The sequence below is a fragment of the Asparagus officinalis genome, chromosome 8, assembly GCF_001876935.1.
Source record: "Asparagus officinalis chromosome 8, Aspof.V1, whole genome shotgun sequence".
Classification (NCBI taxonomy): Eukaryota; Viridiplantae; Streptophyta; class Magnoliopsida; order Asparagales; family Asparagaceae; genus Asparagus; species Asparagus officinalis.
In genome coordinates this window covers 32,429,493-32,445,241 of record NC_033801.1, presented here as the reverse complement: position 1 = coordinate 32,445,241, position 15,749 = coordinate 32,429,493, and the positions used below count along the sequence as shown (strand labels likewise).

General features: G+C 37.7%; 1 protein-coding gene and 1 long non-coding RNA gene across 3 annotated transcripts; one reads left to right on the top strand and one right to left on the bottom strand.

The window, feature by feature from the left end:
- On the bottom strand, positions 7,528 to 9,218 carry LOC109822842. Its single transcript, XM_020389103.1, has 2 exons — positions 8,157 to 9,218; positions 7,528 to 7,977 (listed from the first exon to the last, which is right to left on the bottom strand). The coding sequence occupies exons 1-2, from the start codon at positions 9,190 to 9,192 to the stop codon at positions 7,937 to 7,939; spliced, it is 1,077 nt and encodes a 358-aa protein (XP_020244692.1). The 5' UTR covers positions 9,193 to 9,218; the 3' UTR covers positions 7,528 to 7,936.
- Positions 9,230 to 13,642, top strand: LOC109822843. Of its 2 annotated transcripts, none has more exons than XR_002242282.1 (3): positions 9,230 to 9,279; positions 10,177 to 10,301; positions 13,378 to 13,642. It is a non-coding gene; the product is annotated as an uncharacterized LOC109822843 (long non-coding RNA). The 2 variants fall into 2 exon arrangements; XR_002242283.1 differs by lacking the exon at positions 9,230 to 9,279 and adding an exon at positions 9,287 to 9,838.

Sequence of the window (15,749 nt, the reverse complement as noted above, 5' to 3'; positions counted from 1 at the left end):
ATTTTTCATGAATAAGATATAGGTGCCCATAACGTGAGTAATCGTCTATGAATGATATAAAATATTGTTGACCATTCCAGGATTCCGTAGGGAATGGCCCACAAATATCCGTATGTATCAATTCTAAGACATCCGAAGATCTGTTGGCACCTAATCTCTTAACTTTGGTCTGTTTTCCCTTGATACATTCAACACATACGTCGAAGTCCGAAAAATCAAGGGAATCCAAAATGCCATCAGACACAAGACGCTCAACTCTACCTTTTGAGATATGACCTAAGCGCTTATGCCATAATGTCGCCGAATTTTCCTTATTTAATTTACGCTTAGTACCACGTGATTCCACATGCAAGGATTCATTGTAAGAAGCAATTGTATCAAGCAAATATAGGTTGTCATAAGTACTTAAGTAAGCAGTTCCCACAACATTTGAATTAAAAGATAAACTGAATTGATTGTTTCCAAATGAACAAGAATAACCTGATTTGTCCAATACAGAAACTGAAATCAAATTCCGTTTAAAAGACAGTACTACAAAAGTATCTTTTAAATTCAAATAAGAACCAGTTCCTAACAACAACCTAAAGTGCCCAATTGCTTCCACATCTACCGATTGTCCGTCGCCCACAAAGATGTGTCTTTCAACATCACTTGGCTTTCGGTAGCTCAGGCAACCCTGCATAGAAACACTTATGTGAGTAGTAGCACCAGAGTCTAACCACCAAGTGTTTCTAGGTACTGAAGCTAAATTAACCTCAGAACAGACCAAAGCAAGGAACGTACCCTTATTATCACGCCAGGCGTGATATTTTGTACAGTCCTTCTTTAAATGTCCAGGCTTCTTACAGAAGAAACAACCCTGATTATCCTTATATTGTTTCTTCTTAACTGGACCCTTAGCAGCTTCCTTATCATTCTTCCTTTTCTTACCCTTATCCTTAGAGGCATAGGCCAAATGAGCACTTTCTGTCTTATCTTGCTTCAACCTGTCTTCTTCTTGCACACAGTATGAAATGAGCTCATTTAGAGTCCATTTCTCCTTTTGACAGTTATAACTGACCTTAAATTGGTTAAACTGTGCAGGAAGAGACAACAAAACCAGATGCACTAATAACTCGTCACAAAGATCGAGTTTAAGTGCCTTAAGCTTTGAAGCAATATGAGACATTTCCATAATGTACTCCCTGATGTTTCCCTTGCCCTTATACTTCATCGAAATCAAGCGAGCTAAAAGCGTGCTTGTTTCTACCTTATCGTTTTTCGCAAAACGCTTCTCAATTTCGGCAAGGAAATCTTTAGCCTTAGTAATCCCTTCGGATTCTATGCCCCTGAAGGCTTCCGGAACGCCGCGCTTAATGATCATAAGACTCATGCGATTTGAACGCTCCCACTTCTCATGCTCCTTCTTTGCATCAGGAGTGCTATCCGCATTGAGAGGTTGGGGTTGTTCAGTTCTTAATGCATAGTCAAGATCCATGCAGCCAAGAACAATTAATATGTTCTCTTTCCAAACCTTAAAATTTGTCCCATTTAGCATGGGAATTGAGTTGATATTAGCAGAAATTGTTGCAGCAGATGCATTAGCTAAAATAAAACAAAAATGCTCACATCAATAACCATAATTAATAAAATTTAAATAATGACAATCCCCATCCAAGATATCAGGCACAACATTAATATCAAGTCTTTGGACAGTAATATTAACTTGTAAGTGATACCTTGTTGCAATGATCAAACATTGACAATAACTCATGTCAAATAATGAAACTATCTTTGGATCGATTCATTATTCACATGTAAACCTTATAATTGTCACACGCTTATCATCGCAGATGTGTATACAGTCTAAATAAATATTAACCTTCCTTTGGGCCGATTAAATATTTACACGAAAGCATACACACAAACATCTCACATTCCTCATGAACAATCTACACAAGAGAGGTTACTTTGGCAACTTCTTGTTTCAATTAATCAATTGGAGTGATAGACAACCTTAATTCCTTAGTGTCATAATATTTGAATTAAATAATTGATTAAAAGCCAAATTAGATTTAAATTAAAAGGCTTTAATTTAAATCAACTGAATTTCCAAAAAACTTAATTGGGGTCTCACAGCTTAATTAGGGCCCATAACTTAATTGAATAAATTAAGTATACCAAAGTGGACCCATGAAAAAGCTGAGGCTTAACCATAGTGAACACGAAGTTCGCTTGACTTCGAACGCGAGGTTCGACTGTATTGAGCACGAGACTCACTTAAGCACGAACGTGAGGTTCGTCTGAGAACGAACGCGAGGTTCGTTAAAAAAAATGAACGCGAGGTTCAACTTAAGTACGAACGCGAGGTTCGACTTAAGCACGAACGCGAGGTTCGACTGAAGCACGAACGCGAGGTTCGACTGAAGCACGAACGCGAGATTCGACTGAAGCACGAACGCGAGGTTCGACTTAGAACTGAACGCGAGGTTCACCATAGAACTGAGCGCGAGGCTCACATTAGAACGAACGCGAAGTTCGTTGAGTGCGAGGCTCACTTGAGAACGAACGCGAAGTTCGTTTGAACGCGAAGATCGGTTAAAATTGAACGAACGCGAGGTTCGTTTGAAGCTTACCGCTTCGCCAAAATTTGAGGTAACCCCCTCCTTAATGTTCGCCACGTTTTCACGCACTAAAAACAAAACCCCCCGCCATTAAATAAAAAAACAGATCTAGAATCGAAAAAATAAGTTTTCTTGATCCAGATCCAAGAAAAAAACCGCCGAAAAAACCAAAAAATTCCATAAAGTTACTGTTCACCGGCGATTTGTCATCCGAAAAAACTTTACTGTTCATCCGAAAAAATTTCGATACTGTTCATCCGAACAAAAAATTTACTGTTCATCCGAAAAATAAAACTGAATCTTTAACCAGAGATTTAAGATTAGAAAACCCAATAAAACTTAAATCCCTAAGAATTAATCAAGGTGGTTCTGATACCACTTGTTAGATCTTAATCATAAAACTTGAGATATAAAACCATATAGCCATGATTAATTCGAAGAGATTAACAAGAATCATAAAAGAGCGGAAGCTTATACCTGAATCCATAGATGAAAACTTGATTTGAGTTTTGGATCTTCTAACCTTAGGGTTTCTCTATAGCCGAATTTCTCTCTCTAGATGGGGGTGAAGAGAATTAGAGAATGTAACCCTAGGTTAGGGACTATAACCCCTTATTTATAGATGTTGTACATTTGCAATTTGGCCCCTCAACAAATCACAATTACAACCTGGTATCTGCACATATAACCCCATGACTTATTTAAATACCCAATTAACCCAAATTAATTGATCACTTTAGTGGGTTATCCTGAAAGATAGCAATACACATTGATTAATCATATGTGCCCACAAATAGATTTATTAGATTAAATCCAACAGCCTCCAGTCTAGCCCCAACTTCTGAGGTTCAAAACTCAGGATCTGGATCCTTCAAGATGTAACAGGCTGTATTCTGCAGAAAATAATTCAGAGGGAGATACTAAACATAGCTCTTCCAGGCTTCAACGTGGATCCACATTCTCTTGAGTCAAGCTCAAATGAGCTGGACACAATTCTTCCAGACTTGCCAGATATTCCAGATGTTAACATGAATCGAAACTCTCTACAATTGAGCTTCCATGAGCCATGGAGTATCCACCATTACAACAGGACTTTAGAGGTAAGAAAGCCCTTGCTAACGTTTAAGCGAAATATTAGAGCTTTCTTGTTATTTGCCGTCTTTAAGCTTTCTTGTTTCTTGATTTTAGGAAAAGGTACATGGAAACGGTTCAAACTGACGTCAATCGCCTTACATGAGAGCTGCTCTTGACAATTGGCTCGTACTAATCAGTTTACAAACTTGTCGCTTGCAATCTCTTGTGTTGATAGGTTCCTCTCATTAAAGGTCCGCAGCAAGAAAAGGCTTCATCCGTCTTGGAATTTCGTACATGCCTTGTATGGCCTAGTTCTTGATTTTTGCGACTTCTGTTTGTTAAAGCTGTTTTTATTGATCTTTTTTGCATTACCCTGTTCTTTTTGTTGATTTTCCAGGAAAAGGTCAGAGCTTTCCGCTAAACCTGTAAAATATTTTTGTGCTTTAGCTCCAAAAAAAGACACCCCTCAAGAATTTATATCTTATTTTTCCTGCTTTTGATTTCTTGATCTCATAGATATTGCTAGTTTGGTTACACTTTAGTGATTTTGCTCTATGTATGGTTTTTCCAGGTGGAGCAGGATAACTGAACGTTCTTGATTCTGATATTAGCTCCCAAATACCCATACTTTTCTTAGGTATAGGATTTGTCCAATTCTTGTTTATGTTATACTTATTACTTTTTTAATGATTCAGGATTAGTATTCTTGAAGGGTTAATGACATCTTTTCTTCGTTGTAGAAGTTATTATGGGGATGCTTCAGGATGATGGATCAGTGAGATGCGTCTTTGTTAGAACTGTATTTACAATCAAGAATTGGATGTTCTTGATTCTGATATTAGCTGCCCAAACACCCATACTTTTCTTAGGTATCAGATTCGTCCAATTATTGATTATGTTATATTTATTACTTTTTTAATGATTCAGGATTAATATTCTTGAAGGGTTAATGGCAGTTTTTCTTTGTTGTAGGTATAGAATCTCAAGAACAGAGTTTTGTGAATGGGCTAACTCACTTGAATCGTGAGTAATCATTTCAGATTTATATTGTTGTAGAATACATGAGATATAGATGAGTAGTTACAGGAGATATACATGAGGAGATACATAAGATATCTAGTGTTATCATCACAAACTGGTTATTAGATAACCATGCACAACTGACTTGTGCTGAGCAGATCACAACAAGAGTTTGGTTACAACAAACTCTATCACGCCCCCTCAAGCTGAGGGTTCACAGTGGCGAACACACAGCTTGTCACGGATAGCAGCGAAACTTTTAGTTGGTAGAGGCTTCGTCATAATATCAGCAATTTGATCCTTTGTCGATATAAAACGAACGTTTAACCAGCCCTTTGCCACCTGATCACGAACAAAGTGGAAATCCACTTCGATATGTTTAGTGCGAGCATGAAAAATTGGATTGGCAGAAAGATATATTGCACCTAGATTATCACACCACAAAGTTGGAGAAGATTGAAGTGGAAATTTCAGTTCATTAAGCAATGATCGAAGCCATATCAACTCTGCAGCTGTATTAGCAAGTGCACGATATTCAGACTCGGTCGAGGACCGAGCAACCGTACGTTGTTTGCGAGCTGACCATGAAATAAGATTATTACCCAAGAAAATAGCATAACCACCGGAGGACTTTCGATCATCTGGGCAACCAGCCCAATCAGCGTCTGAGAATGCATGAAGACCAAGAGAGGGTGATATAGAGATAAACAAGCTGTGAGATATTGTATGCTTCAGATATCGCAGAATGCGCTTGACTGCTTGCCAATGATCAATAGTCGGCGCACTCATAAATTGACATACCTTATTTACCGCAAATGCCAAATCGGGACGAGTGAGAGTAACATATTGCAAAGCACCAACCACTTGACGATACAGTGATGGATCGCTGAATAAGGGACCAGTACGAGTGAGCTTGGTTGTAGTCGATAAAGGTGTTTGAACAGGTTTCATTCCTTCCAGATTTGTGCGAGTAAGAAGGTCTACAATATACTTCCTTTGAGAGAGGAGTATTCCTTTTGGATGTTGAATAACCTCAACCCCTAAGAAGTAGTGAAGAGGACCAAGATCTTTCAAAGAAAATTCATGACCAAGACTTTGAATTAGTTGAATGAGTGCCGAATGGGAGCTTCCTGTAAGCAAGATATCATCAACGTATACCAGTGCATATAGTGATATATTTTCATGAGAGTATATGAATAATGATGCGTCTGTCTTGGATGCCATAAATCCTAACTTAAGAAGAAAGGAACTGAGGCGATGAAACCATGCTGATGCGTCTGTCTTGGATGCCATAAATCCTAACTTAAGAAGAAAGGAACTGAGGCGATGAAACCATGCCCTTGGTGATTGTTTAAGACCATATAAGGAACGTTGAAGCTTGCAAACATGTTGAGGGTAATTACTATCAAGGAAGCCTGGTGGTTGTAACATATAAACATCCTCTGAGAGATGACCATGGAGAAAGGCATTGTTCACATCTATTTGACGAATAGACCATCCTTTTGAGACTGCTATAGAGAGAATTGCGCGAATAGTTGTAGGCTTGATGACCGGACTAAAAGTATCAGTATAATCAACCCCTTCTTGTTGATTAAACCCCTTCGCAACAAGACGTGCCTTGTAACGATCGATGCCGCCATCTGGTTTGTATTTTAGCCTAAACACCCACTTGCACCCAATAATGTTCATGGATGGAGATCGAGGCACTAATGTCCATGTTCCATTGGAAAGAAGTGCCGAGATTTCTTCTGACATAGCCGCTCTCCAATGTGGGTTTTTATTAGCATCAGTAAAGCACGTTGGCTCTTGAAGTGCTATACTTTGTGAAAGAAATGCAGCGGGAAGTGGGTGCTTCGTTGCGTAGAGTGCTCGAGAATTACGTAAACCTGCAAGTTGTCGATAATCTGTAGGCTTTCTAGAACGTAGCTCCATCTGGTGAGTTGGGATAGTCTCATTGCTAGAAGGCAATGAAAGAGGTCCAGAGTCATTTGGTTGCAATGGAGATTGTGCAGAAGGGGTAAAAACAGTACGCTGAGATGAAGAGAGGTGTGGTGTAGCTGACTTGCAATGGAGATTGTGCAGAAGGGGTAAAAACAGTACGCTGAGATGAAGAGAGGTGTGGTGTAGCTGACGTGGTAGGATGAACTGGAGTAGAAGAAGGATGATTTGGAATTACAGGTTGTGGGGTGGATGGTGAGGAAGGTGAATTTGGAACGGACCAAGGCACATCAACTGAAAGCCAAGGATGTTGTGTAGATGGAAGTGGAGGAGCTCCAAGAATGGAGTCATTTTTAAATGGGTATGAGGACTCATCAAATCGCACATGACGAACAATGTAAATACGTCCACTGCGACGATCAAGACAACGATATCCTAGATGACTAGGGCTGTATCCTAGAAATACACAACGGACTGAATGATATGCGAATTTATGCTTATTGTAAGGACGGATAAAGGGATATGATGCACAACCAAAGACTTTGAGAAATTGATAATCAGGAACAACTTTGAATATGGTTTCAAAAGGGGATTTGCCCTTTAGAACGGATGTAGGTAAGCGATTAATAAGAAAGATAGCCGTTTCAAAAGCAAAGTGCCAAAAACGATGAGGTACAGAAGCATGAGCAAGTAAAGAGAGACCAGTTTCAACGATGTGACGAATTTTTCGTTCTGCGGAGCCATTTTGCTCATGAGTATGTGGACATGCAACTCGATGGGAAATACCACATTGTTTAAAATAAGTGGAGAGTTTGCGATATTCACCCCCCCAATCAGACTGAAACGACTTTATTTTACAATTAAATTGTCGTTCCACGAGTTGCTGAAAACGAATAAAAACATCAAGCACTTCAGATTTGCGATTAATAGGAAACAACCATGTAAATTTGGAGTAGTCATCAACAAATAAAACAAAATATCTATGACCATTAGAAGAGAGTATGGGTGACGGACCCCATACATCACTAAACACAAGATCCAAAAGACCATTACTTCTAGTACATGTAGGAGGTAAGTGCAAACGACTGGATTTGCCAAGAAAACAAGCATGGCATTTATTTGTTTGAGAACTTGGCAAAGAAGGAAGCTTGGTTCTGTGAAGAACTTGTTGCACGATTCGATCATTTGGATGTCCTAGACGTTGATGCCACAGATCTGAAGAAACACGCGAACTGACAAAAGTAGAAGGAGATGACTCTTTATTGGAAGGAGATTGACGAGGCCAGCGATAGAGACCGCTTTCATTCGGTCCTTTGAGAAGGATTGCTTTTGAGTTTTGATCCTTAACCACAAAGAAAGAAGGGTGAAACTCAAAAAAGCAATTATTATCTCTTGAAAATTGATGAACAGAAAGAAGACGTTTAGTAATGGATGGAACACATAAAACGTTTGAAAGTTTAAAAGATCTTGAAGAAGAGTGAATATGAGTTGAGCCTATGTGAGATATGGACAGTCTCTTACCATTGCCAACTTGAATTTGATCTCCTCCTTTGTACTCTTCAGATGCCAGAAAATTGGTGAAGTCCGGGGCAATATGATGTGTAGCACCAGTGTCAGGAAACCAATCATCAATGGGTGCATATGAGTGCTGAAATTGTGCAGAATTCGCCTGAGGATTGGGCGGACCACGATGACGGAATCGACAACGATAAGGACTGTGGCCGTGCACACCACAAACTGGGCAAGGATCACGACGATTAGAGGAGACACGACCACGTCCACGGCCACGCCCACGGTGAAAACGATTGTCATTAGTAATGTTTGGTTGAGCATGAGCAACATTCGCTGCAGGAACAATTGAGGGAACTGCAACAGATTGTGCTGAGAGTCGAATTTCATGGCCAACGAGCAAACTACAAAGTTCAGGATAAGAGACTGGTTCCGTCCTGGCAGACAAGGCTGAAATCATCTCACCGTATTCAGCAGCCAAGGTATTAAAGACAATTGCATTAAAGGTAGCAAGAGGCATGGGTTGACCAGCAGCAGCAAGTTCATCGGCAAGATATTTTGCTTTGCTCAAGTAGGAGGAGACAGAACTATCTCCTTTTTGTAGATTTTGCAATTGAGTGTGTAGTTGAAGAATTCGAGTGTGTGACGGAGAGCCAAAAGCTTGGTGTAAAGCCTTCCATACTTCATGAGATGTTGCAAGACCAACAACTTGTGGGAGAACTTCTTCCGAGAGTGAAGCGATGATCCAACTGAGGAGGAGTTGGTCTTTGCGAACCCAAGCAGTGTATGCTGGAGTTAAAGATGACATACCAGATTCACTAGTAACAATGGAAGGGGAAGGACAACGATCTGTGCCTTCCACTAATCCGAGGAGATCGAAACTCCTTAACAAAGGAAGAAACTGTGTTTTCCATAGCAAATAGTTTGTTGGAGTTAGCCTTAAAGAAAGAAAATGATGAATATTACCGAGATTGGGGAGAGGCGAGGCAGTGGGCAAATCAAATGATGAGGACGATGTAGGGGAGGTAGTAGAGCTGGAAGTTGTCATGGTGATGGATTATTGGATCGAACTTGCTCTGATACCATATAGAATCTCAAGAACAGAGTTTTGTGAATGGGCTAACTCACTTGAATCGTGAGTAATCATTTCAGATTTATATTGTTGTAGAATACATGAGATATAGATGAGTAGTTACAGGAGATATACATGAGGAGATACATAAGATATCTAGTGTTATCATCACAAACTGGTTATTAGATAACCATGCACAACTGACTTGTGCTGAGCAGATCACAACAAGAGTTTGGTTACAACAAACTCTATCAGTAGGAGTTATATTTGGGATGCTTCACGATAATGGATCAGTGAGATGCATCTTTGTTAGAACTGCATCTTTTTGACTTTAGTTAACCGTAAAATCCAGCTATCTTTTCTGCAGTCCAATCTGAAACAGGTGCATCTAGCTAACTATATTTCTTGCAAGATTGACTGTCAATCCTTATTATGATTAAATATCAAGTTTAGAGAATCTTATGGTCATAATCTTATTCTACTATCCTTGTTATGGTTGGACCTCAAAACTGCAAGAAATGAAAGGTGCTGAAGTTATGTGTTTCACGCATTGCATCATCTGCAACTGAAGGTTAAGCTTCTCTCGTTGGACGAAGTTCACGAAAGATATAGCCAAGTTTTTGTGAGAATTCTTTCTTTATCATTTGATTTCTTCTATCTGATAGCCGAACCCTGAAGTTATTTTGTTTAATGACGCATACATTTATTTGTTACAGTAGATGTGTGTGGCAGAATTGGTTCCTCCCTCAAAAGTAGTGATATCAAAATTTGTCATTTGAGAGGTTTCGGGTACTCGATCACTTTATGCAAAACAACATCTTTTCTTTTCTCATTAGGTCTCCTGTCTCCAATATTCAGTCTGAGATCAAAGTGTGCATGTTTCATTGTTTTACTTATTCAGTATTAAGTTTTTTACTGAGTTCAAATTCAGATTCAAGACTTGTATCTTTTTTTGTGAAGGTACCAGATCCTCTAACATGTATGTTTCCAGCGTCAGGAAATTATGGCTTTGGTTTGATTTGCACAACAGCAGAATTTAGCTTAAATGAGATTTGATGGATTGAGAACATTGGATTGGATTTCAGGTGATTTTGAGTTAAAATAACTTTTAGTGTTTATTTTGTCTTATTACTTTTTTTGTGAGTAAGTGAACACGTGCATATTGGTAGTTCTGACTTGTCTAGAAACTATTCAGCAGAAATAACTCATTCTGTTCATAAGAAGGATTAAAATTCTTAAGAAGGAAAATTGTAATTCAAATTAGTTTACAGGCTAAAGAACCTCTGCCATACTTGCGTTGTATATAGGACTAGCTTTTGATTCAAATTAATTCCTCAAGGGTGTTAATATACTTGTGTATAGGATTAGTTTTTAATCCTATACAGATGTTTATAGGATTAATTTTTAATTCAAATTAATCCCTCAGGGTTGTTAATTCCTATTCCATGAACATCTGTATTGGATGATGAGAGAAGATCGTGGACGTTATTGATGGGTTTCAGATGAAGAAGTATGGTTTCCTACTACATGCGGACCTTCACACAGGATACATGTCAATACGTGATGTTTAGAGGTCCTAGTAAATGTAACTTAAAAGTTATGAACTGCATGTAACAAAGAAGAATTTGAAAGCTCAAAACCCCTGATTTCAAATTCCAACCCACCATTTGTCATTTATCAAATCCCGACCCGATAACAAAGGAATTTTCGCGATCCCCTCTCTCTCTCTCTCTGGTTTCGATCTCCCCCTCTCCGCCTCCCCCCGCCGCCGCCTCCCCCCTCCTGCCGCCGCCTCTCCCCCTCTCCCCCTGCCCCTCTCTGGTTTCAAGTCCCGATCCTCTCTCTCTCTCGCTGGTTTCAAATGTTAGGGTTTCGAAATATCGCTCCGGTCTCTAGAAATCGATGAAGATAACATCGATCCTCATTCTTCGATGCCCGGACTCGTCGTCGTCATCGGATCCGGTCGTGGTCGCTAGCGCCACCGACGTCCGCCACTTCTGGTTCTTTCAGCGGAACGCCACCAGGGAGTTCATTCTCTTCGCTGCTCGCACCGTCGCCAAGCGAACGCAGCCTGGCCAGCGCCAGTCCGTTCAGCATGAAGGTGAGCAATCCTGATTAATTTTTTGTTAATTTTTGTTTGGATTATTTGAATGAATCTATGTCTTGGTGGAATTGGTGGATGTTTTTTGTTTTGTTTCCATGTGGATCATTATTTTGAATTGTTTGATAGGGATAAGTTGATTGGTTGATCTTTTGAATCGCAATCTGGATTGTGAATTTTTGACGGATGGTTATAATTGTCAAAGAGATTGGGGGAAATTGGAGGGTTTTGAATGTGTAATTGATAACGATGCATGATTCAACGGTATTCATAGCTCTAGTTTGCAAGTGCAGAATCGTGCTGGTTACATGTTTTGTTAGGCAAACGTGGTTCTAGGATTGAAATTTTAAAATGTGAAAACTGGTAGTATATATTCGTCTATATGTATTATATGGATGTGATTACCAAAAGCTTTTGTATGTGAATTACTATGCATGTGCATCTTCAGATATCCTTGATATATTTGCATCATATGGTAACAGTAGAGCACTTTTTTTGAAAATATGCCGACCAATTACGGATTCATACTTGTACATATGCACACGTGTGTACACTTGTGACTTCTAGCATGTATCAGGATGATTGTTATACATAGAGAGTAGCTCTCTAGCATTATCTTCTTGTATCATTAGAAATTCGTTCTGAAATGCCCGCCTAGGAATTCTTGTAAAATAATTATTTCTGAAAATTATACGATTTAAAATATGTCAATTAATCATATCTATTGATCAGGCATAGGAGGGTATGATTTTGTCCTTTCAATGTATGCAAATAATCTTGCACTTAGATGATTGTGAACTGCATATACCCATGCATATATTCATGTGGACACGACATATATCCATACATCCATGTATTTCACTTGTATGATTGTGAACTGGCATGTAACCATACATATATTCATGCGAAAGTGAATGGGTTAGTGTGTGCGTGTGTGCTTATTTGTGGAGACCAGTGTCTTGACATATTCATTTGCATCCCTGTATCTTCATTGTAAATATATGTTCTCTGTGATTTCTGCTTTGGTTTGGATATGTTAATCACAGCAGAGAGTTATTTGTTCATTCATTTATATGTAACAACCAGGTTACACCCCCACCAAAAAAAAGGTTACCCTGAAAAGCAAATTCAGGTTGAGTCTTGAGCCAATCACCTAGCAAAAGTGAGCATCCTCCTGACCCCTTTTTCTTTACTAAGAAAAAAACAAATGTTACAGAACTTGGAAAAAACAAGTCATATCCTGACTTGAAGGAACTTGATAAAATTAAGAAGGGAAAACCAAGCATTTATTTGAAAGAGAGGCAAGATAAAGTGGAGGCAAGATTCTTGGGAGTATCAGGAGTATGCAATATTCATCTATCTTTTCAGAAAAAAGATAATAATCAATTATTGCTAAGATAAAATTAATTGGCTTCTAAAAATTCCATAGAACACACATAATTTGCTAAGGATATTAAAAAAAATTAATCATTTCCTCATGTAGAACTGTCTGAAACTTCAATATGACCTACACAAAAGCAAAAGCCTCATTAGAATTCATGCAATAACAATTTTTGTCAAGTAAGATAAACCAAATTGGGCCTTTCCAGAGAGTGGATTGATGTAACACATCTTACATTAACATCAATAAAAATGGAAAATATAGGATACTTTTAATCCCAAGTGAGTAATAAATAGTACACAGACTATGTAACACCATCTTCCCCCATTGTTTAGTGCAAAAGCTTGAGACTATTTCATTTTAAAGGACTAAATAGTCCCACTAGTATCCTCCTAAATTTTGAACCAAACACATGCTAAATTTTGAACCAAACACATGGCTACGTTATTCTAAAGGTTAACGGTAAAAAGTTTAGCTTTTTTCCCTCGTTTGAAAGATGATCTGCTCAATGGTAAAAAAAATTATTGATCTGCTCATTTTCTCTTCAAAGCATTGGCTATTTTTATCACTTGTATACATGCTTATCTTATTTAGTCTCACTTATCCGACATTTTTGTTTAATTTGTTAGCTTGTTAGCTTGATTAAAAAAATTTATTGATCTGCTCATTTTCTTTGTAGGTTTTGGGCTCATATCGTGATGGCATAAAAATTACTCTTTTGTTGCTGCGGATAGGGTTTATCATATAAGAACTTCTGAATCATCAGTTGCAATTTTTTTTACATCAAGGATACTTCTCTTCTCACATGCTATTCAGTTTATAACTCTTTGTATTTTTTCTTATTAACATTTCCCTTGGTATATCAAAGACCAAATTGACTATGTAATTATCAGTTGTACATGCATTTGATAAGATAATGGAATTGTTACTTATTTGCTCTGATATCAACTTATTCTCACTTTGAATATGTATGAAATATGAAACAAGCCTCAAGTGTTTTCCAGCCTAGATATCTATGAAATATGCAATGGTAATGTATTATTTAGATATTTTTTTGTAAGATACTTGATATGTTTGTAGAGTTTTCTTTATTTTTATTTTGTTGAAACTCTTGCAAGTTATGGTGGGCAATAAATTTGAAAACTTAGCAAATGTAGCTATCATCGCCAAAATTATCTATATTTGTGTTTTTTGGTTACTATTTTACACATCTCTATTGCATTTGATGTAAACAAGATGGGTTAAGAGAATTTTGGTTACTATTTTACACATCTCTATTGCATTTGATGTAAACAAGATGGGTTAAGAGAATAAATTTTTATCAATTTTAAATTCAAATTCATGTATAATAAAGTACCCAAACACTAGATTTTGAAATCAAGGAGATTTCAAATCCTTTCATTTAATAAAGATATCCAAACAAAAGATTTCTTAAATCATGGATTTCAAATCCTAAATTTAAAATCCCTTGATTTTAAATCAACTTTCCAAATCCAAATCAAAGTTCCCAAACGCAGCCTAAAGGTAAAAGTTAATTGCTTATAGACCACCCTGAAGTATTGCTGTCTGAACTTATTACCGTTCTATTGTATATGTTAGTACAAAATGACTTCCTGGGTAATTTTCTTTTTCCAAACTTTCACCTTGAGGAGGTATATTTGTCAAATAAATATATAAATAGAGGAAGAAAAACTCTATTTATCTGAATGTAAAAGAGGCCAAAAATTTCACTCAAAGGGTCAATCTGCAAAAATAAAACTAGACGGGCTAGTAAGTTGAAAAATGTGGTTCTACAGGGGGTCTACCTACAATTAACCCTAAAGGAAACACGGTGTTCTCTTTCTGAAAGCAGTTCTGAAATTATTACGACCTAATATAACCTAAATACTTCATGATTTTTTTTTATTCCACTCCTAGGAGATTGTTTAAGAGTTTGGTGATTCACGCGGGGCTTGTCAAAAATAGATTACGGAAACAGTTAAAATAAATATAAATATATCTGTTGATTTAAGTTCTTTAATGTGCTACAAAAACTTGATGTACTGATGGCCCTCTATGGCAGATATAATTATTTTTGTTTAAGCTTGTGCGTGGGAGTTAACCACGTTGCCCTAAGTGAAAGTAGGTTTGATTTTGATCAGTTTCAAGTACTTATATTCTGCATGGGATGCTAGTAAAAAAAATTTATGTTAGTTATGTTGTATAGTCTCAATCCTCAAGACAGCAGACTCTGTCACATATATGTAAAAGACGTTTTGCATATCCAAACTCCTGAAAACCAAACATCCTTCAAGAAAATAACAGGCAAGAACCATCAAGAAGCAATTCAGAGTGAGCACAAGAATCATTTCCTGCAGATCTCTGGCCGATACTAATTCTCCAGTGTCAATCTCTGTTGTTGAGTTTACCAATATGAATGCTTACAAGAAGTCTTTAGAGGTATGAAATCTTTTGCCAAGATTTTCACAGAGATATTTGGCATGGGTTTGATCTTATTTGATATTTATCTTTTCTTGTTTCTTGTGTATTCAGGAAAGGAACAGGTCATGGGTTGATTACGTGGAAATTGTTAAAATCAATGCTACCGTGAGAGGTTATGTTGTGGATTGGCTTGTTAGTATGTGTGAGCAATTCAGCCATCATTCCAGTAGTACTCTATATCTCACAGTCTCGCGCTCATCAATAAGTTCCTTTCCGTGAAACAGACCACAAAGGAAAAACCTCAGCTTGTTGGTGTTTCCAGTTGCTTACTGCCACTTATGTAAGAGTTCTTGAAGTTTACTATGTATTATAGCTGATTCCATACAATTTTTTGGATTAAACTGTTCGTTTCCTGTTGATTTTCCAGAAAACATGAAGAAATATGCTCCTGGAAACTTTATGTTCAGTAACTGATAATGGATACCTCCCACAAGAAGTAATTTCGTTTTTCCTTCTGTTAATTTCTTGGTGTGCTAGACGTATATATTTTGGCTGCAGTTCAACCTTGTTTTTTATGTGCCTGTCCTATCTAGGTGAAAGAGATGGAGAAAGACATATTGAGAGTACATG

Coding starts and splice junctions, on each gene's coding strand:
- LOC109822842 (XM_020389103.1), bottom strand. CDS start 9,192: ATGACAACTTCCAGCTCTACTACCTCCCCTACATCGTCCTCATCATTT. Junction 7,978..8,156: donor TCAAATTCAAGTTGGCAATG/GTAAGAGACTGT, acceptor TTTGTGGTTAAG/GATCAAAACTCAAAAGCAAT.